Source organism: Cydia fagiglandana, chromosome 20, assembly GCF_963556715.1.
Source record: "Cydia fagiglandana chromosome 20, ilCydFagi1.1, whole genome shotgun sequence".
NCBI classification, from domain to species: domain Eukaryota; kingdom Metazoa; phylum Arthropoda; class Insecta; order Lepidoptera; family Tortricidae; genus Cydia; species Cydia fagiglandana.
In genome coordinates this window covers 7,130,720-7,153,781 of record NC_085951.1, presented here as the reverse complement: position 1 = coordinate 7,153,781, position 23,062 = coordinate 7,130,720, and the positions used below count along the sequence as shown (strand labels likewise).

The following is a 23,062-nucleotide window of genomic DNA, read 5'->3' as shown; positions in this document are numbered from 1 at the left end:
TATGATCTAGACTACAGAAAATCGTTTACAGAAAACGCCTATATCGCCGGACGATATCAGCCAAATTAAACGCAAAATTTGACAGGTCCGAACAACTGACAGGCTGATTTCGTCCGGCGAACTGGTAATCAGTGGGCCCCTTTAAACGCAAAATTTGACAGGTCCGAACAACTGACAGGCTGATTTCGTCCGGCGAACTGGTAATCAGTGGGCCCCTTTAAACGCAAAATTTGACAGGTCCGAACAACTGACAGGCTGATTTCGTCCGGCGAACTGGTAATCAGTGGGCCCCTTTAAACGCAAAATTTGACAGGTCCGAACAACTGACAGGCTGATTTCGTCCGGCGAACTGGTAATCAGTGGGCCCCTTTAAACGCAAAATTTGACAGGTCCGAACAACTGACAGGCTGATTTCGTCCGGCGAACTGGTAATCAGTGGGCCCCTTTAAACGCAAAATTTGACAGGTCCGAACAACTGACAGGCTGATTTCGTCCGGCGAACTGGTAATCAGTGGGCCCCTTTAAACGCAAAATTTGACAGGTCCGAACAACTGACAGGCTGATTTCGTCCGGCGAACTGGTAATCAGTGGGCCCCTTTAAACGCAAAATTTGACAGGTCCGAACAACTGACAGGCTGATTTCGTCCGGCGAACTGGTAATCAGTGGGCCCCTTTAAACGCAAAATTTGACAGGTCCGAACAACTGACAGGCTGATTTCGTCCGGCGAACTGGTAATCAGAGGGCCCCATTAACCACGTGAACAACTATAATTCTTATGGGAATTTCCTAATTCGTTCTAAAGTTCCAATTCCAAGCACCGCTCATTCAATTCAATTCAATATCTTTAATGTCAAAAACACATATCAAAATATACAATACTTAATTACACAATAAAATTAGAAATACATACAAATTAAAAAGGAATATATACAAATGTCAAAGTACATAATATATCGTCGGGTGACAAGCAAAAGTCACTAACTAACACCATTGAAATTACGAGTATTGGACAATAAACCGTGTTACAAGTGTAATAAAGTGCATTGTTACTTTAATTTTTTGATAGTACTTAGTGACTTTTGCTTGTCACCCGACGATATACAAATTCCATCATCCCATTTTCCTTTGAGTTATTCCTCATTCCATTTCAGTTAAGAGCTAAGAGTTAAGAGCTTTTTATGAGGTCGATTGAGAGTCATCGGCCTTGTAACTGTATCATATCGTATTTAGTAGGTATACCTAATCCTTTTCTCTATCCTGTTAGATAATTAGACGCGATAATGTATGGTGTTTTTTTATCGGTATGATAAAGAAACACCATACATTATCGCGTCATCGTGACGTATTTTCCTATACTATCTCATTTCAGTAATATATGTGCCCGCCCATTTAATTTACATATTTATGTTTTTACTCTAAACATACCGAAAAAAGTAATTTTGTCTGTTTTAGGACGCTTGTCCACCCACGATGTTTTACATTTGCTTATTACGTATTACCATATAATGAATAGTTTTTGTAATAAAATATCTAATATTTAAGTACTCGCAGGACCTGTCATACTTACACCAAGCAGTGTTGCCAACTCGGATTTAGAAAAAATTCTAGACTATGTCTAGAATATGCCAAAATTAAGCCAAAGTTTTTTTAAATATGCTAAAATGTCACTTATAATTAAATTAGACACATACATTTTTCAATTTGCCGCCTTTTTCTACTGACAAGATCTGTTTGACCAGCTTTATAGTCCCTCGACGTCCATCCGTCCACAAAAGTCAAAATCAGAACAGAACCACATAAGGCTATGGCGCATATTGTTGCTGCCAACTTGGTGCAAATTTGGCTTAGACTAAATTATGCTAAAAATATGTCAGATGCTAAATGGAAAATTTTGGTGCTTTAAACGAGTGAAAATATGCCAGATCTGGCATTATTTATACCAAGTTGGCAACACTGACACAAAGTATGGCAATAAGGTAGCGTACGCATACTTGGCTGGCGCGATGACCCAAAACGAGTCTACACATAAATATGAATTTTATGCTAAATAGGGAATATTACGCGAAACTCTGCGTAGGTAGCGCCACTACCACTATCTCTCACAACCTGAGGGTCTACCTGAAAATCGAAATTTCGTTATCTAATCTCTCTATCACTCTTGCATATTCGAGCGATAAACAGGCAGATAACTAAATTACGATTTTCGCGTTTACCGGTAGGCCCTTGTTAACAAACCGCCTTGATGCATTAATGTCATACTTTATTATCTGTGAAAACTTGTCAAAAAACTGTTTAAGACACAGTATGTATAAGTTAGTCTATGAATTTACTAGAGTCGGTAGTGCTGCTCTCTGGCGGCAGAACATTGCAGCAATATCCCCTATAACGGCGCGATTCGGGAAACGGATTAGACATTCACTAATAGATATGAAATAGTAACGATATGTGACGTTCCAAGAAAAAAGGGTACCCTATGACGGTCGGCGCTTAAACGCTATTATTAAAGCCGCTCCAATATTATTGCGGCCATAAGGTACCTTTTGCCGTGGAACGTCACATATCGTTACTATTTCATATCTAGTGAATGTCTAATTTATTTCCCGAATCGCGCCGTAAGTCTCTTCGATATTTTACCGTACCTACCTTGACTGTACAGTATACAGCAACATTTACGCACGAACGAGGTTGATGTCGGGTATTCCTTTGTTCCTATGTGTAAGTCGACCGGACGTGCCTCAAGTTCAAGATGGCCGTAGCGTAGCAGTAAATTTATTCATCTAGCCTACTGTATGTTCGTGTGTATAATGTAAATGCCGGCGAAGCCAAGCCAAGTCAATATGATTATCGAAATTCATGAAAAAAAATAGTTTGATTTTTACCACTTGGAATCTTACTAAAGTTGTACAGTCGCCATCAGATACATCGGAGCGGCCAAGGTGTTCACAATATCTGAACACGCACTCTAACGCGTTGACAATAGAGGCGTGTTCAGATATTTGTGAGCACCCTGACCGCTTCTGATGGCGACTGTACACTCACTCAGGATCACGAGCTCTCTCAATTTTCTCTGACACATGGCTTACTCATTATGTAGTTTTGGTAATTAAGTTTGCATGCTTTTATTTTGTAGGTACTTTTCTTCTTTGGTTTTTATCTGGTGTCGATGTATGTTGTAGGTTGTAGGTATGAATAAATGAATTACCTATCTATCTAATAAAACGATCCACAAAAGTTCTATGTTACATACGTACCGTCCATTTCGTTACCTTTATGATAACATAACTGAGTACATAAAACTTTTCTCCTTGGGATTGAAAGAGCTCGCGAGTTTTAATAAGTAGAAACGACATTCCATATTACATACAAAAGTGGTTTAAATAAAAAGGTCATCTTTCTTTTTGAAAAAAAAAATCGTCGTGAGTAAACCTACGTACAAGAAAGTCCTGCGTCAAGTCATAAACCCTGAAAACCCTTTTGAACATTGAGAAGACTTCTGTGCCCAGTGCCCAGCAATGGGACGTAATACTCGTAAATATGATGTTGGTGATGGTGGTGAAAAAATAACTACGGCAAAGCATTTTTACATAATAATTTTAAAAGAAAATAAAAGGAGAGATGTCAATTTTTTAAAACGAGTTTCGCATTGTTCTCTTTCAACCTAAACCTAAACTATCATCTTGGAGCATTTATATTATAATAATTAGGTAATAAATTTCAACAAACAGGTTTCTATAGATAACGGAAAGACAATTCGAAAAGAGAATTTGTTCCTCAGGGGTCTGTTCTCTCCGCAACCCTTTTCCTGCTCCACATTAACGACATGCTGCAACCCAGCATTGTAGGTTATGCAGATGACAGTACGGTTGTTGAGAGATATTTGGCTAGTGCAAGGGACAGCAGGGAGGATATACGTTCACAGAGAGAGGCCATGGTTGAGCGAATGAATTTGACCCTTAGTCTCGTTTCCCAGTGGGGTGATGACAATCTGGTCACGTAAGTCACGTTCAATGCCTCCAAAACGCAGACGTGTCTATTTTCCGCAAAACGGAGTCCATTCGACCTGACTCCTTCTTTCCGGGGTGCATCTGTACCTATTACCGACAGCCTGGAACTCCTCGGCATGGAGCTGAGTTCAGTCCTCAGCTTCGGCAGCTTCATTGAGTCTAAAGCACAAACTGCGGCCAGAAAACTGGGCGTCTTAAATAAGGTGAAGCGATACTTCACACCTGGACAGCTTCTAACACTTTACAAAGCTCAAGTCCGGTCGTGTATGGAGTATTGCAGCCACCTGTGGGATGGCTCAGCTAAATACCAACTCGCCGCTTTGGACTCAGTGGAGCGCAGAGCCAGGAGGATGATTGGTGACAAGAAGCTAACGGCTATGCTTCAGTCTTTGGCCCATCGGCGGAAAGTCGCCAGCCTGTCGGTATTCTACAGGTTGCACTTCGGGGAGTGTGCCCAAGATCTACACGAACTTATTCCACCGTCCCCATTCTACCATCGGACTTTTAGACGCACGGCCGGTTTCCATCCTTACTTGGTAGATATTCCACCAATTCGCACGAAGCGCTTTGCTTCTACTTTCCTTATGCGCACTGCCAAGGAATGGAATTCCTTGCCGGCGTCTATATTTCCGTGTTCTTATAACCCGGCAACCTTCAAATCAAGAGTGAACAGGCACCTTCTGGGCGAGCTCGCTCCATCGTAGGCCACGTCTACGCCTCGGCTAGTCTGTGGCCATGAGTAAGCCCATTCATAATAAAAAAAAAAATGGAGTGAGTCATTCACCTTTTATTACATACTTAATATACTTCGATTTACAAGTGAAATAAAGTCTAATACCTAATTAACAAATAAGTGTAGTTGCCAAGCGGATCCCAAGCTCCCATGAGCCGTGGCAAAATGCCGGGATAACGCGAGGAAGAAGAATAAATAACATAGTGATTGTTGTGGTCTTATTTATAAACTATTTTTAAGATAAAATTACGTTTACTATACAAGTCACGCTTGTGATGCAGGTAAATTGAATGGTGATATACAGTATGTGTCTGACCATGGGGCTTTAATTTCAGGGCTTGATTTTACTCGCTAAACTGAGCTACTTTTACTATGGGACCAACCCTAAAATCGGGGATTTTTTTTTGGCTTTTCCATAAAAAACGTCGACATCTGATCAGCCAAAATGTATGAAAAAGTAAAAAAAAAAATCGGGATTTCGGGGTTGGTGCCATAATAAAAGTAGCTTAGTTTAGCGAGTAGAATCGAGCTCTGGATTTAAAGCCCGATGGTCAGTAACAGCCTGTATTAAAATAAATTATAAATAAATGAATCCTAGACTAGACCATTGGTATAAATATAAAATCCAAGGACCACACAATAAATGATGGTTTAAGATATTATTTGCTCATGCTAAGAATGGTACTCGGTGCAATGAATAATGAATACATGTTCACACAATGTAAATATAAATTATTGAGCTTCATATTCGTAACTTTAGTCTAATATAATTTGAATCATTAAAATAAAGAAACCTTAAGTAACAAATAAATAAGAATTTAAAATAAAAATCGCTACTGATCGATCAATCATAATCATAAAAGTCAGTTCATTGCCTAGACTGGGATTATCGTATATATTAGATATTATGCCAATTAAATCGGCTTGATACGTATGCCCCAGTCTTCCTTGATCATATCAGCCGCCTTCTCGGCAATCATTAAAGTTGGGGCGTTGGTGTGCGCTGCTGGAACATGCGGCATAATGCTGGCGTCCACTACCCTCAGTCCTTTTATGCCGTACACCTTCAGTCTCGAGTCCACGACAGCTTCAGGGTCGTCTCGCGGTCCCATCTTTGCCGTACAGCAATGATGATAAATCGTATTCGTTATAGTCTTCATTGCACAGTACCAATACGCGTCCGAGTTGAACTTGTGATGAGCACAATTGGGCAACGGGATATCGTGCAATCTACTTCCAAACTTTTGAAACGCTTTAGTCTTCGATAGCTCAATTATTTTTCTTATACCATGTAATATAACCTTTTGGTCGTGGCCTCCATCTGAAAAGTAGTTTGCGTAGATAAGCGGCTTTGTATAAGGGTTTTTATTCTTCAACATTATCCGACCTTTCGACTCCGGGAGGAGAAGCATCGGGAACACCATCCACGTGTCGCGATCTTGAATTGGTCCGTAAACCTTGTTGTAGATACGGTCATCAATAGCGAAGGCTTGTTTATATGACGGCTGGCTAACCAATGAGCCTGCCACAAACAGCAACTCTAAATCAGGATAGCCGTCGGGATCGTTTGGATTATTTGTGTCGATAAAAGCGATAGCTTCAGTTCCGCTTGGCGCTGACAAAGGACCTGTATGATGGCTGAAATATTCTAGAATGTTGCTGAATGTAGCCACGCGTTCAGATCTGATAGAATCAGTTGTGTTTATTAAGAAAGTCAGACCGCCTAATGCCCAGTGGTCTTGGAGATTATATCCGACTGGTAAATCTACAATTGTTGTGATGTTCTTCTCCGTCAAGTGCTGTTTAGGGCCTATTCCGCTAATCATTAATATTTGAGGAGAATTAATAGCACCAGCTGACAGAATTACTTCTCGCGTCGCCTTTATGATGTAGCGGCGATTAGCTTTGCGGAATTCCACACCGTATGCTCGTCTGGTCCAAGGATCAATCAATATACGCGTCACCATAGCATTCTTGGTTACGTGGAAGTTTTTTCTATATTTTATGGGGTGAAGGAAAGCCCGACTCGCACTCATGCGAGTTCCATTGTTCATCGTAAATTGTATGATGGAATATCCGATTTGTTTTTCTCCGTTGTAATCTACTATATTCCCGCCAGTCTCGACGCCCGCTTGAAGGAACGCGTCAGAGAGTCGCGTTCTCCAGCTGGGATACTGAAGGGTCATCTCTCCCTTTGTCGAATGGTATACTTTATCTCTTCTCAGCTCTGGTACTTGCATGTTTTCAGACTTCTTGAAGTATTTGAGAACTGATGCGAAGTCCCATCCTGTTGAATATACCAAATAGAACTATGAGAAATAAAGAAAATAATACAATATCTCAAGTTCTAACCTAGGCCAGGCGTGGCTCACTCCGCGATTTCCTCGCTTTGCAACAGGTAGCTACAAGTATGTATGTACATCCGTTCCACACCAATTTTGGTGGCTAGCCATAAGCCGCGCGTGGCGCTGTCGCCTCTTAGCGGCCATATCTGTCCTGATCGTATCAGACACGTTTTGTTAGAGATTGAGTCTTCTGTACCTAGTACTATTATTTATTTTGTGCCTGGGCTCTGAATGAGAAAATATATATAATAAATATATAATAAGGCGGTGTTACCTGGGTTGCCATTCGCCGCCCACCGGTCGTAGTCCCTCCTGTTGCCCCTGGTGTGCATCATGGAGTGCAGAACCGAGGAGCCGCCGACCACGCGGCCCCGCGGCCAGGAGCACCGACCCTCGCGCATGCCCATGCAGCCAGCTCTCTGTAACAATATAGCATAAGTAACATGTGTAGTGGAATTGATTAAGTCAATGCAAATTCCACTTTCGCGCCGTACCAAACCATACATACTATAGAAATTTGACGTGAACTCTTGCATGAGTGGTGTGGGCGTAGGCGTAACCCAATATTAATAATACATTATGTATTAATAAATTTATATTCTCGGATGTTTCATTCACCCTTAAGCTTTTGTAACCCGACTACGAGAGAAGGTTATTTATAAGCAGTCTATTTGAAACTACACTTGTGTCTAGTAATATTCAGATATGTACATATTAATTATAGTCGGACAGAGATTAAGATTAAATTTTTAATACAGTCGTCGTATTTGGTGAATGAAACACCACAAAAAATATTTAGCTACAGCTACACTCCATTAAAAATGTTGTAGGGCCAACTAGGGTAAACCAATTAACCTTTGTTGGAAATTAGGGATCCTGCGTGTTAATGTTTCTTTGATCTATTTTGTTGGTTCCGGGGTGAGTTACCTACATCAAATAGTTTATCGTAAGTATAACAGAGTACCTAACCAACTGTTAAGTTGAGAAAATAAATGCTGTATAATATCTCAATCTACTTTATGCCACAAAAACTCTTCTGTCGCTCACAAAACCGCTCACCCTTGGATCTTTTGAGGTTGCATCTCAAAAGATCCAAGGGTGAGCGGTTTTGTTAGGTTTATCTTGGACAGGGGACGGTTTCTGTCTGTGATGATTTTGGTATCCCATCGTCTTATTCCGGTTTGTAGACTTTGCATTACTCATAATTTTACTACTTGGGAAACCTTAGAAAGAAAACAAAAGCGGTAACTACCAGTGCGATAATGACACCATTGTCGCTGCGGTAACGACGTCTGGCTCGAAACCTGTACTTGATTGTCAAGAAATGAGCTATCTAATTTATCTTCAAGAAGTTGGCAGCCCAGTGGTGGTGGGAAATGGGGAATGCAGGTTCTTAGCTAGCTGTTCACCAAGTCGAATATGTGACATCCTGTAATTGTACACCTAAGAATCCCTCTATCATATCTCTCCTTTTGTACCTATTTGTTAGGCGTTTTGAGTCCTGATTTGTAGACCTATTTTATATTAAATACTTAGTTATTTTTCTTTTCACTGTGCCAACAATTCTTCCTTGTCCATTTACGCGCATCATTTTGTTCAGATTGTTTTAAAATGAGATCGTTAATGTAAGTATACGGTGTTCAGGACACCACAAATCTCAATATGTACCTATTATTCTGTACTGGAACTGACTGTATCTGAAGACTTTGACAACATAGTTACGTTAATGTTTTTCGTAACGTAGAAGTCATCGCATAGCATATAATACTCAATGTTTCTATAATTTAATTACGATAATCGACTTTTGAATAATTTGAATGCAACCGGCTAGAACACATTCCTAATTACGTAGCCATAGTCTCAGGGCGTCATTAGTCCAACTTTGTTGCCTTTTAAAAGAACAATTGTTTGTATAATCGGATAATAGTCTGAACTGGCCTCGTGCCGCCGATGCTGTGCCGTGCATTACAAGTGGTTTAATCGAGGCTCAATAAACGCACTAAGGTTAGATGAACGCATCATGTTCTGAATGCTGGGTAAAAAGTTCTTAATATGGATGATACAAAGATAACATTACAGTAGTGACTAAAATGACGTCTTGGTGGCAAGCTAGACGTAGGAGCGGGCGGGATAAACGCTAATCGAAAAGCAAACATGAGTCGTAATTAGGGTTCCGTACCCAAAGGGTAAAACGGGACCCTATTACTAAGACTTCGCTGTCCGTCCGTCCGTCCGTCCGTCTGTCACCAGGCTGTATCTCACGAACCGTGATAGCTAGACAGTTGAAATTTTCACAGATGATGTATTTCTGTTGCCGCTATAACAACAAATACTAAAAACAGAATAAAGTAAAGATTTAAATGGGGCTCCCATACAACAAACGTGATTTTTGACCAAAGTTAAGCAACGTCGGGAGGGGTCAGTACTTGGATGGGTGACCGTTTTTTTTTTGCTTTTTTTTTGTTTTTTTGGTACGGAACCCTTCGTGCGCGAGTCCGACTCGCACTTGCCCGGTTTTTTATAATTCAGCCTATATACGTCCCACTGCTGAGCAAGGCCTCCTCGGGACAGGCTTGGGCTATTAGTCCACATGTTTGCCCAGTGCGAATTGGGGACTTCACATACACATTTGAATTTCTTCTCAGATATATGTAGGTTTCCTTACGATGTTTTCCTTCACCGAAAAGCTAGTGGTAAATATCAAATTATATTTCGTACATAAGTTCCGAAAAAACTCATTGGTACGAGCCAGGATTGGAACCCGCGGCCTCCCGTATTGAAAGTCGGACGTCATATCCACTCGGCCACCACCGCTCATCCGAGTCGTAATTACAGATGCGAAAAGTCACGAGGCCATTTCCGTTTCTATTGGTGTTTTATATTAACGATTTTTGCCTAGCTATTTAGGGCACCATGCGGTAAGTTAGCTTAGCTAGCTAGATCGAGGAGACGGCCCGCGATTTTTTCGAAACATTTAAAATTATATCCGTCATGAGCCGAGGTTTACGCTGAGAAAAATCCTGGTCTGATGTAATATCTATCTATACCTACATAGAGTACACTTAGTACTTTATTCGCGATAAATATTCAAATTGCATGGAACGTAAGTCAGGCTCCGACACGACGCACTATGGTTGCCGACGCGTTCACTTGCGCGCTGAACAACAGTGCAAATTTTTTAAAGGACCTTGTAGTAACCAAAAAATAAGGTGATCCGGGGGGGAGGGAGGTCAGATAGGAATGAAGACATACCTAATACATATTGATATAAAAATCATATACCTATAATGGGTACATATTGCCTGACCAGCCTGACCAGCGGGCGGGCACAAATGGGAATGATTCATTCTCATCTGTCCCTGTCGGCCACAGATGGGAATAGGTTCATTCCCATCTGTTCCCGCCCCCCAGTCAGGCAATATACTCGTATTGTGTACGTATTCTGATTAACGTACCTAATTTGCGAGAGTGAGAGAAGAATGCGAACCTACTAGGCCTTGAGTGTTCCGTTGTTTTTTTAACTAGTCATGTTAATTACTATCGAAAAACAGGTAGTAAAAGGAATTAAAGTTTTATTTTTAATGTCTGTTTCGTTGTCATTGTCAACTTAACATGGCCACGACTTTGAAATTGACCCAGTTTTTGTGTTATCAAGTATGAAGCTTGCTTTCACATTCGGATGATTTTTTGTCGATTACCAATACAATTTTACATTCTTTGACACATCACGCTTAAACATCACGCACGTAAATTTAAGTATAGTATGGCATCAGTCCTGACCAGAATACGGAATCTCACATGTCTTCAAACTGTAGTTCTTAATACTCATAAATAAAACAAGTAAGAATTAATCTAAGGACAGCTTAAACCATAGCCAATACCATGTCCATATCACCTCCCATAACAGTATTAATCTATTTGCGTATATATAAAAACTTAGGGATAAGTTCGCCTTTGTACTACACATTTATGTTTTATCTGATGTAACCAATATTCCTTTCTTTTCGTACAATAAAGTGTTTGCTTATTTATTAAAAACTCTTTGATGTTATTAAAATATTACGGTTTGATATGCGAATGTTGAATAACGGGTATGACCTAATGAACGTCCGGTAAGTGGTTCTAGATTACACGACCCAAACCAGGTTTGACATCCCAATTAGGTCGAGGAAAAGTCATTGTCATTGAAATTATCTATCATGAGCAAGTGTCAACTGTCACGTAAGCGTCGCCCTTAGCTCTGTAGGCACGTACGTTTAGTAATAGTTATACAACGTTTCCTATCGGCAATCTGTTACTGTAACATTGAGATAAGTCCTTCGTAATCTTTGTGGTGAGTCCCCACGTCGGCCTACGAATTTGCGAAGACCTTTTTTTTGGGACCATCAAAAACAGATTGTTATCTTCATAATAAAGTCATAACTTCATAAGTCGTCGTCGTCGAGTTAAACACGTCGGTTATAAGAGCTTTCTTACATGCGATAGAATTAACTTGCAGCGATAAAAACATTTTTATGACCCAGTCCATCATTTTTCATAGCTAGGTTCACAAGTCTACATCTGTATCATTTGGCCATAATCATATCTCCGTTGCGTAGCACCGACATGTATCATAATCGTTATTAAGGACTGTGGATGCAAAAAGATGTAGACGACCTGCGTCGGTACTAGGTACGCGAACGGAAATATGATAAGGCAAAATGATACAAATGTGACCTAGCTTAACTTGTATAAGTACTAATTACTTCAATGGTATTTAAATCGTATTGAACTGAAATAAATTTGCATCGGGTTTGTTTCGTTATTTTTTACACGTATTGATTGACTTGAAGTAGTCAGTGTTTTTGTGTGATGGTGAACAATTCGAATATGTCTGTCTGTCTGCTATCGTGTTCATTTTGTGTATTATGTTTTTGTTCATTCTATACATAGGTATGTTATGGAAATTACGTAATCTTAAAATGTGCATTCTTATATCTGCTGATTGATTTTTTATAAAATCGAATAAAGGCCGCTGTTATTTCTTTAGTATTTTACCCGTACAGTGTAAAAATTTCATTTCTAGATTTTGTTCCGAAATAAAACAAATTGCTAAGATTTTTCGATTTTTGCGTCGACTTGGCATTGATGCGTACTCGGAATCGTTATTACAATGTCTGATCTTGTCCATTTAATCAGCAACAGTAGAGGCTTTCCTCGTTTGCTTAAAATTGATATCTGACCTTCACCTTGAATGAGGCTAGGTTCCTAAAGAGCTCTTAGGCTGATTGACTAGATTGTTAAAATAACTTGGTTTGATGTAGTAGAGAGAAAGAGCACCTTAAGTGACACCTTTCAAATGAGCCTAAACTCAATGTGTTTATGTTTTTCCATAGAAAAGTTCCTTTGGCTACCTTCATTTTGCATCATCAGATCAGAGATCCATGTTAGCATATTATTGCAATGTCATCGGACATATGGAAGTAAATATGGAAATTCCAGCACAATCAGACATCCGGATGTGATTCAAATTTAAGTTACAAGATTTAAAGCACCGTATACAGGGGGATTTCGGGGTCGTGGAGCAAGAGAACCAGACATACAGAATCCAATGATGTTGTTAATTATTGTTTATCACCAATAATGATGATTATTTTCCAGATGACAAGTAGGAAAAAACATTTTTGCATACAATTTGGTGACCCTACTCAATGTGACGTCTTGTCGCTTTCCATACAGCGTATGTGAAAAGTCATAGGGTGACCATAATTACTTAGTATAACATTAATTTTACTTAAAAAATAAGAATAATTAAAGTAATTATCTTTTAATCAAATACTACCGTATGGTAATGTGGATCATTTACAGAGTCAGAAAAAGTGGTTCTGGAACACGACCCAGAATTCACCGTATATACAAAGAGATATAGGTATATACGTAGTGAAGCTAAATAATAGTGTGTAAAAATAGAGTGGGTACCTGTGGCTCAGTGTGGTAGTCCCAATTGGCGTCGGTGAACTGTAGCATAGTGGCCATCACAGGGATGTCCATGAAAAGCTGCTCACTGCCGCCCGCTTCTATTAGAAGCACCTGTAAAGGCGCGACATATTATACAATAATAATCGTAATAAATAAGAATAATCTATCTAATTAAATTTAACGAAAACTGTATCGGCTAAACATGCGTGCGGTTTCTATTACATAATTACAGAATACAATGAATATATAATTAGAATTCATTAAATCGATTGAAATGAAATATAGCTATGTAACATGCATTCTTTTTATTGCTCTGCCTAAATGAGGCTAAGTCAATATTGACAAAAAGTATCGATTAACGTTAACGTTGTATTTCACGCTCTTTGGTAGGTTAGGTAGTACAGACAGGCAGACAGCTTTGGAAATGGCTTAACAACACGTTTATTATGTTATATATATAATTGTATAATTTTTACACTCATTATATAATGTATATCATAATTAAAATAACACATAAACTAAACATAAAACTAATTAAAAACTAAACTTAAATATAAACTAAATAAGTGTATAATCAATTGCCTTATGAAGCCCGTCTCGGGCTGTCCCCGATGCAAAGGTGCCCATCACACTCGATATAGTAATTAATAGTCATTCACATGGACGTGCTATTCTCTAAACAAATGAACAGTGAAGGGAAGCTATGCAAGAAGATTAATGCAATAAGAAATATATTCATACCATCGCCCACACTCTTAACTGTCCATCAGTGAACCTTATGCCTTTTGTAATAAGGTTTACCTCTGGACAGTTAAGTGTATTGCTGTTTGTACATGGAAATATTTAAAAGTAACTGTTTCACTCCGTATTTTCCATGATTGCGGTGACTCATATCGAGATCTTATCATTTTTTAAGTCCGTCGCATAGCGAAGCATATCGCCTCTACTATACGACTGGTAGATTATAATCAGATGAAGCTAAACACCCTTATGTTATGTAACTTTTTCTTCTCCAGCATTTTTATTTGTCAATTAAATGACTGCCAGTGATTCCAAATCGAGTTCATTTGAAGCGCGGGAGATATAACCAACGGAGTGGTCATTAACACGCGTGAGTGAGCGCTTGTCAATGAAAAATGAAAAATGAAAATGAAAATGAAAATGAAAAAATGTTTATTGTGTTAAACAGTACAATTTGAATACAATTCGTTTTGAGTCCTCCTTGTAAGTATATGTATACCTGTATCAGGAGAACCCGTTCTGTATTAATGTATGTAGGTACATAATATTAATTCAGTTAGTTATGCTATATTTTTAATTAATTATTAAATATTAAATATATTTATTGTTGTTTAATATCAACTATACGATAGTGTGTATGCGTGTGTGTTTGTATGTGTGTGTGTGTGTGTGTGTGTGTGTGTGTGTGTGTGTGTGTGTGTGTGCGCGTGTGTGTGTGTGTGCTTCAGTTTATAAGTAATTCAGTTTCAGTTTCAGTTTCAATAGGAATAGACAACACTCATCCTTAAGAGCCAACAGGAGTGGTCATTTCTCCATACAAACGTACTCGACTGTTTCCTCCGTGGGTTTTGATGCTAGAGTAATGGTTTTTTCAACACAGATTAATATTGTCAATATCTGTGTCGGACCGTTTTGCTTTTTTAGATATTTTTGTTTTTATGGCGCTAGAGCCCCTCAAAAATGGCCAAAATGGCCTCAGTGACTATCCCGCAATGAGAGGCGTAGTATTCAAAACTGATATCAATTAGCCAAAAAATCAAAACGGTCCGACACAGATAATTTCATAATCATTTAGATTTCCAAATTTGGTTACGATTGGTTAAGTTTTGGAGGAGGAAACAGTCGAGTACGAAACCTCGATTTTTGAGATTTTTACGCAGGATTTTTCGCCTTATCCTTATCGCACTAGTTTTACGAGCCGCTTCCGTTAGCGAGACGGGTATATTTACCTAAAATATTTAAAACTCAGCTCCTGTTTCGTCTTAATCATTGAATTGAAGGTAGGAAGGTTGTAGAGCTCCACTAAGAAAGTATTCTTTGATTTTCAATCCCTAACGGGGTGAAAAAGGGATCGAATGTTTTATCGTACAATAGGTGTTTGCCACTATACTGCAAAACGTAATTCAAGATCAAAAAAAGTAAGACAATGTTGCCACTGCAATAATTTGTTTGTAAAATAGTAAATTCCTTTTGATAAATAATCACACTAACACGCGTATTCGGGAAACGAGATAATCACAAGATCTAGAGACGATATATAGATCAACTAGATTTACATTAGATATCGACTAGATGTGACTTGGATATCTAAGTCATTACTTGTCGAAATCGTTGAAGAGGACCTCCAGAATCGCGGAAACGTCAAATTTGACATACTATCTATCTTACAAATATCTTTAAATTATCCATATCGTAACTTGTTGAGGTCTAGTAGAGATCTAATTCATTTCCCGAATCGAGCCGTAAGATAATTTATTTATTACTAATTTTTCTCCTACGATTTAAAAAAGTACTTTAATTTATTTTTGTGTACATAAATACAAGACGCGCTAGTAAAAAAGTGGCAACATTTCTTACTTTTTTTGGTCTTGAATTACGTTTTGCAGTTTAGGGCCAACCCACATCTGGCGTCTTTCGAGCGTCGGCGTCGGTCCAGCGCTATGGAAAATGACGTCGCTGCGCAGTTGCGTCGACGCTGCGTCGACGTTGCGTCGACGTCGGTCATAGAATTGTAGACGCCGACCCTCGAAAGACGCCAGATGTGGGGGGGGCCCTTAGACGTGGATAAGTAGCGGGCGGAGTACGGGATACAATACAAATGAAATGATTCACTATTTTTATTAGATTAAAAAAAAACTCATACAGGATTCCGCAAAATGAAAAGTTGAAAAGAAATTTCCAATATTTATGCATATAAAAGTAATAAAACAGACAGTAAACATGATTGAAATTGAATAAATCAGAACGCCTGTAAAGCAATAGTAGCAATTGTTAGTCTAGTTAGTAAAACAATGCATTTTATGTCTGTATCAAGTCATTTTGACATGTATTTGTAAGAAAGGGATACAACATAATTTAACTGAATCAGGCCCGTAAAGTTTTTTTCATCACACTTGCTCGGAAAAGATTCATTTACACGTAGGGCTTGCGGGCGGGAAATTGAAATTTTCGCCCTAGGGCGGAAAAAATCTTTTCCGAGCAAGTGTGATGAAAAACACTTATTTACACGTAGGGCTTGCGGGCGGGAAATTGAAATTTTCGCCCTAGGGCGGAAAAGTGTTTTATACAGAAGTTTGTTTTTATTAATTCTCCTTTTTTTCCTTACAAGTGTGATGAAAAACATTGTGTGTGCCACGGGCGGTAAAGAAATTCCGAACTCGTGAACATTTTAAGCCCTCGCTTCGCGTCGGGCTTAAAATTGACACTCGTTCGTAATTTCTTATTTCCCGCCCTTAATACACAATGTACTAATGAATAAGGGGGTTGATAAATATCTGGGTTAATTATATGAGATATGGTTTCTTCGAATTTGGCGTTAGGTATGCTTTTTATGTCATAGTAACAAAATAATACTTAAAGAGGTTATTAATAGGGTTGGCCGGTCGAAGTATTAAGCAGGTGGCGCCATCATAGCTATGGCTTGCCCTGTCAATCCCTAGAATTGTGTCAAATTTTTGTTTTTTTAATGCCCTGGATGCCAGCTCTTTAAGCCAAATCTCATAGAAAAAGGTGCAAGCTATGATGGCGCCATCTATGCAAACCTTTGACAGTTGCCAACCCCATTTAATCTGAATGTGATATGTATATGATCTGTCAGAATCAAAATTGACGCTTCTGGTTTAAGGATATTTTTACGTCACAATTTTTTTTACATCCCTATTTATTTGTGAATAATTTGATAATGTAAGTATTATTCTTTGGCCTTGCATACTTTTTGTTTTCTTCTAACTCAACTATCGCAAAAAACTGGAAAAGATCGTTACGTTGTTGTTGTTATTTTAACTTTTGCTTACGTATATAAAACTTAAGGTAGGTTATTTGTACTTACCTATTTATTGTTATCTGATCTGAAGTGTGCAAAAAAAGGGTTTGATTGAACGTTTGTTTAAATTATACCAATTAATTATGGCGTAATGCGTGTCGTTGCGAATAAATTACGTCAAACGTGACGATTTTTTTGTTTGAAAACTGTCTAGTTTGTTTATCAATGGGTCTATTAATGTATGTAATTAATTATACGAGTACGTTAACATGACTTTTTTTACACCTTATAAGGGCCTGGGAGGCTAGCCAACATGACATCGAACAGTAGTAGTCTAACATAGTAACCTAGTATATCAAAGTGAGGACTTAAGTTGGGGCACTTAATGTACAAATAAGGAAAAAAAGGTATCGGGTTGACAAATGCTACGACGTGATTATTTTCATACCTAATACCTATATTAGATTTTAAGTTTCAATTGGTGTTTTCTATCAACGATTGTGATCTTGGCTAGGCGTGTTTACACAATACAGATGTAGGGCATAAATATATATATTCCATTATATTTTCACAGAAACGTTCGAACGTGTCTTGCTATTTCAGTCAGATACGAACGTTTCCGAGAAAATACGATGGAAAACAATATGCACTACACCATTGTGTGGTGTTATGAAACTGTGATGGGTGGAGCCCTTTTACTAAGACATTGTATAATACGAGTTGTGGAGCCCTTTAGTTATTATCTGTGGTTCCATACTTCCATAGGTTTAGCATTTAGTGCAAGTTCATACATTTGCTACTTGCATTTAGTACTAGTTTACGGCAATATACTAACCTTAAAATCTTCAACTTCCGTGAGCCGATTGCTAAGCACGCACCCAGCAGTTCCGGCGCCTATGATGATGAAGTCGTACTCCGAGTACAGCTCCTCGGCGTCAGGGGGCTCCCCAAGATACAGGTTGTTGGTGTCGCGGAGTAGCCCTGACACTGCATCGAAGAATGAGGGCTGCTGCGACAGCACCCCGCCGAGTACGCATGATAAACTGAAATAGGAAAAGGCGTGAGTGGAAGTCAAGGGTTACTTGTGACAGCGATACCGTTAACCATTGATAGACCTTATCCGGTTGTAATAAGGTATACAACGGTACTGTAGTGGTCAAGTGCGCTAGGTATAACAGAGGTTTGTGTTAGGTGAGCGCGATATCACTCAACTCATGCCGGCGCCTTCTGCAGCGCTGCACTTCCTATCTGTTGATACTTGTGACAGCAGTACACTTAACTAACCATTGATAGACCTTATCCGGTTGTAATAAGGTATATAACGGTACTGTAGTGGTCAAGTTAGCTAGGTATGACAGAGGTTTGTCGTAGGTGAGCGCGATATCACTCAACTCATGCCGAAGCCTCCTGCAGCTCTGCACCCCGTAACTATTGATACTTTTGACAGCAATACACTTAACTAACTATTGATAGACCTTATCCTGTTGCGATAAGGTCTACAACGTTACTGTAGCGGTCAAGTTCGCTAGGTATAACAGAGGTTTGTGTTAGGTGAGCGCGATATCACTCAACTCATGCCGACGCCTTCTGCAACGCTACACTTCCTATCTGTTGATACTTGTGACAGCAATACACTTAACTAGATAGACCTTATCCTGTTGCAATAAGGGCTACACCGGTACTGTGATGGTCAAGTTCGCTAGAGCCTGTATGACAGAGGTTTTGTGTTAGGAGAGCGCGTTACCACTCAACTCATATATGATCCCTTGTCTTCTACCGCTCTGCACTCCCTATCTTGGAACTTAGATCGCGGTTCCACCTTGATAGTGTCACAGCGGAGGTGACTTTTTAATGACTTTTTTGTTCGATATTTTCTGTACTTAGGGCCTCTGCATATGACGTAGGTATTATAATGATTTCCCCGACACTTTTAACTTTTCGCAAAAAATTCCTTTGTTGGGCGAAGGTATTTTATGTATCTAAGTATCACATATTTTACTGAATAAATGACCTTCGCCTGGCCGTAACCTCTTAATACTCATTATTGTACAATAATTATTCATTTTTGCCACGGAGGTCTTGGGTTTGTTGATAATCAGAATCAGAAGTCAGATACTCTCAGTACAATTGGCACCAGGATATATACATTGCCTTGATCTTTGATGAGGATGAGCGAAAACTTGATAAGTTCATTGCTGTTCTAATCATCCATCTATTTACACTCAAGAGCAATTATACGGATCACTTTGTATAGATATTTGCATTCCACTTGAGTGTAGTAGGTAACTGTCGTATCCATTGCTTATTCATGGCTTATCCGAAATAAAAATAATTGGAAAGACAATTTATGAAATAATTATTTACTAGTTTACGTTATCTGCAAGAATTTGCCATTTGCATGCAATAACCCTTTCAAATAAAATATTTAAGATTTTTTACATGTACTTAAATCACCAAATTTGGTACAGCTATATTTTATAATAAAAATATTTATATGCACATATAAAATTTATAAAACAAAAAAATGCGTTACCCTTTTTCCAATCGACACCTAATCACAAAATGTGACGTCAAATGAATCTTGCTTGGGATTCGTAAGGAAAACCGGATTTCTAGTAGTGTCCGACCGAAACATGATTTTTGCCGAAACCGAAACCGAAACCGAATGTTCGGCTTTGGCTCTAGTTTCGGCCGAAACCGAAACCGAAACTTTTGTAGACTTGTTAAAATCGTTGGAAAAATGACATAAAATCCCTTTTATACACATGTTATGGGGCTGTCAACACCCAATATCCTTGAAATTGATGTTACTTAAGCAGTTTTTTAAGAAAATTACTAGAGTTAGACCAAGATAATTCTGCAACAATTTTGATAACACAAGCAGTGCAAGTGTTATTTTAAACGTCAAAACTTCTATGAAATTATGACGTATAAATAACATTTGCACTAGTTGCACTGCGTATGCTATCAAAATCATTGCAGAATTTTCTTGGTCTAACTCTCAAGTCAAGTTAATATGTAGATACAGGGTTAACCAAAAACCGGGCAAGTGCGAGTCGGACTCGCGCACGAAGGGTTCCGTACCACAATGCAAAAAAAAAAGAAAAAAGAAAAAAAAAACGGTCACCCATCCAAGTACTGACCCCTCCCGACGTTGCTTAACTTTGGTCAAAAATCACGTTTGTTGTATGGGAGCCCCATTTAAATCTTTATTTTATTCTGTTTTTAGTATTTGTTGTTATAGCGGCAAGAGAAATACATCATCTGTGAAAATTTCAACTGTCTAGCTATCACGGTTCGTGAGATACAGCCTGGTGACAGACGGACGGACGGACGGACAGCGAAGTCTTAGTAATAGGGTCCCGTTTTACACTTTGGGTACGGAACCCTAAAAAACCAACCAAAAAAGCGAGCGCGAAATTTTTTGTTGACAATATCGCAAGGCCGGGTACCAATCTTCACCTGGGCCTAAAAGTCCGAAATGCCCCAGAGGCGAACTTTCATGCGAAGTCAAAGCCGTGCTTCAGGCTTCAGGATAAGTAGTTGAGCAGAGATTCCAACCAATGTCCATTGTATTAGAAAGCGAGACCGCAGGCCGAGCATGGCGCAGGAAGGCCAAAGGCTAAGCTGAAGTAGAGGACATGTGGAACACAAACCAATAGTAAATTGAGGTAAAATCACTCATTCACTCCGAAACAATTAGATAGTGTGCGCGTTATAGGTATTGAAAGCCTCTTAAGACTGCGTCGACCGTCCAGTGGCGCCCTCATTAGTGGAATTGTGTTTTATAATAAACCAATTAATTTCTGTACCTATACATGAATCAGTATAACTAATATGTAGGTATTAATATTGTTGTCCTACTTATTCCCCAACTTTTGGTCTTATTCCGAAGTACCATTTGGTAAGTTTCGGCCCGGCCGAAAGGTCCGGCCGTTTTTTGGCCGAAACCGAAACTACAGCCGATACATGATTTTTTGGCCGAAACTGGCCGAAAACGAAACCGAAACCGAACCTTCGGTCGGACACTAATTTCTAGGCAGAGTCGTTTAGGACAGCGGCCTACCGAACCCCCACAAATCCAAAAACTAAATACACATTTATTATTACACTTAAAATTAAAATTTCACAAGAATTGGTTGATAATTACGACTTATAGATGAGAACACCCCGATAGCCGAAAGACATAGGTATACAAAATCTTTTTTGCCTTCGCACCCACTCAATCAATAAGTGTAAGACAAGCCAATAATCTGATAGATCACAGGAAGATTAGAATAATCTAAATAGGTTTAGAATAAGAAACCCGGAGCCTACCTTAAGTATATGATCCACAGATTTTTCATATCTTGTCGCTTCACGAACCTTTCACGGCTGAGGTAATAATTTGACTGATCGCCTAACAGTAGTGCACAATTTATCGAACTAATTGTCGTTTATCAACATAATAACTAAATACCTGTGGAAAAATCACGAAATTAGCCTGTTATTAGTTATGAGATTTGCCATTAAGGGGACTTCATCAAAAGGTCTGACGCAAAAGTTTCGTTTGTTTTGCTTATCGTGTTTGTACTCATTTGGCTTGCATGATTAGTTGATTGACACGTGATTACTAAAGTTCTAGATTTTTCCTGTACTAGAAGGTGCAGTGCTTGTAACTGAAGCGGTGAAAAGTCAAGAATCTACATTCTACGCTAACTACATTTCATACCTCCGCTTGGCCGACCTTGTTAAGGCCGCCGGAAGACGCTGGATGCGGGTCGCTTCCAACCGGTACGAATGGAGGTCCAAGGGTGAGGCCTATGTTCAGAGGGCCTACCGCGAACCACGTTCGAAGTGTTGCCTCCCTGTCAACCTTACGGACAAATTTACAAGTGCGATAAAGAGGCAACACATCGAACGTGGTAAATGCTAACCCTAAAGTCAGCGCTGATGTTCCGGCGAGACCAAAAGTATAGTAATCGATAAAAAGTTTTGTCATCACGTTCAAGATAGGCTGTATAATATATATCCGGTATAATAAATAACATACCTGGTTCGTCGACACTGCGATGATAAAAATAGACCGGCCAAGTGCGAGTCGGACGCATACGAAAGGTTCCGTACCATTATACGCAAAAAACAACAAAAACCGGCCAAGTGCGAGTCGGACTCGCACACGAAGGGTTCCGTACCATTATCTAAAAAAACGGTCACCCATCCAAGTACTGACCCCACCCGACGTTGCTTAACTTCGGTCAAAAATGACGTTTGTTGTATGGGAGCCCCACTTAAATCTTTATTTTATTATGTTTTTAGTATTTGTTGTTATAGCGGCAACAGAAATACGTCAACTGTGAAAATATCAGCTGTCTAGCTATCACGGTTCGTGAGATACAGCCTGGTGACGGACGGACGGACGGACGGACGGACGGACGGACAGCGGAGTCTTAGTAATAGGATCCCGTTTTACCCTTTGGGTACGGAACCCTAAAAACAAAATTTCCTAAAGAAACTCCTATGAAACAAACAAAATTTAAAAAGACATCAACGCGTGCCGACTGAACCTCATTCACTTTGATTACTATACAACACCTTATCTTAAGTACCTACTATTTAAGACTAATGCCTTGAGCATAATAACGAGGACCATCAGCATTCATCAAATCGCGCCGCACCGCGGTCACAACGAGATCGCTTACATAGGACACTTCTATGGGCATCAAAGGATTGATTGAGCCGCCTCGCGCCGCGTCCCGCCGTTTCGCTTCGGGATCGCGCGATGTTCGCCTACATAAGACGCTGCGTAAGCAAGATCCATATTTATTAAAAAACTTTCAACTTTCAAGATTCTTACAGATTCTGTCAAACAACATCCCATTTGACAGTATCTGTCAACAATAATACTTAAGTAATTTTATTTTGTACTTAACCATGACAAAATATGATCTTACACTAAATTTGACAAAAAAACTGTCAAATTTGACAGTTTGACAGATCATGTCAATATACACTGTGACACTATAACATGTCACTTTG

The 23,062-nt window shown here is 39.2% G+C and overlaps 3 protein-coding genes across 6 annotated transcripts in view; 2 read left to right on the top strand and 1 right to left on the bottom strand.

The window, feature by feature from the left end:
- The window catches only part of LOC134674577 (flotillin-2), a 352,073-nt gene that overhangs the window by 77,009 nt on the left and 252,002 nt on the right, over positions 1-23,062 (top strand). The window lies entirely within an intron of this gene.
- LOC134674549 (uncharacterized) overlaps positions 1-23,062 on the top strand; it is a 420,725-nt gene that overhangs the window by 227,824 nt on the left and 169,839 nt on the right. The window lies entirely within an intron of this gene.
- LOC134674429 (glucose dehydrogenase [FAD, quinone]-like) lies at positions 5,455-21,427 on the bottom strand. Its single transcript, XM_063532495.1, has 5 exons — positions 21,362-21,427; positions 17,880-18,087; positions 13,042-13,152; positions 7,358-7,502; positions 5,455-7,025 (listed from the first exon to the last, which is right to left on the bottom strand). The coding sequence occupies exons 1-5, from the start codon at positions 21,388-21,390 to the stop codon at positions 5,653-5,655; spliced, it is 1,866 nt and encodes a 621-aa protein (XP_063388565.1). The 5' UTR covers positions 21,391-21,427; the 3' UTR covers positions 5,455-5,652.

What these genes read in the sequence shown, in the direction of transcription:
- LOC134674429 (XM_063532495.1), bottom strand. Translation starts at nt 21,390, where the DNA reads ATGAAAAATCTGTGGATCATATACTTAAG. An exon ending in CGGAAGTTGAAGATTTTAAG is followed by an intron (nt 13,153 to 17,879) that starts GTTAGTATATTG and finishes GCGCCTTTACAG; the next exon opens with GTGCTTCTAATAGAAGCGGG. An exon ending in GGCGGCGAATGGCAACCCAG is followed by an intron (nt 7,026 to 7,357) that starts GTAACACCGCCT and finishes TATATTCAACAG; the next exon opens with GATGGGACTTCGCATCAGTT.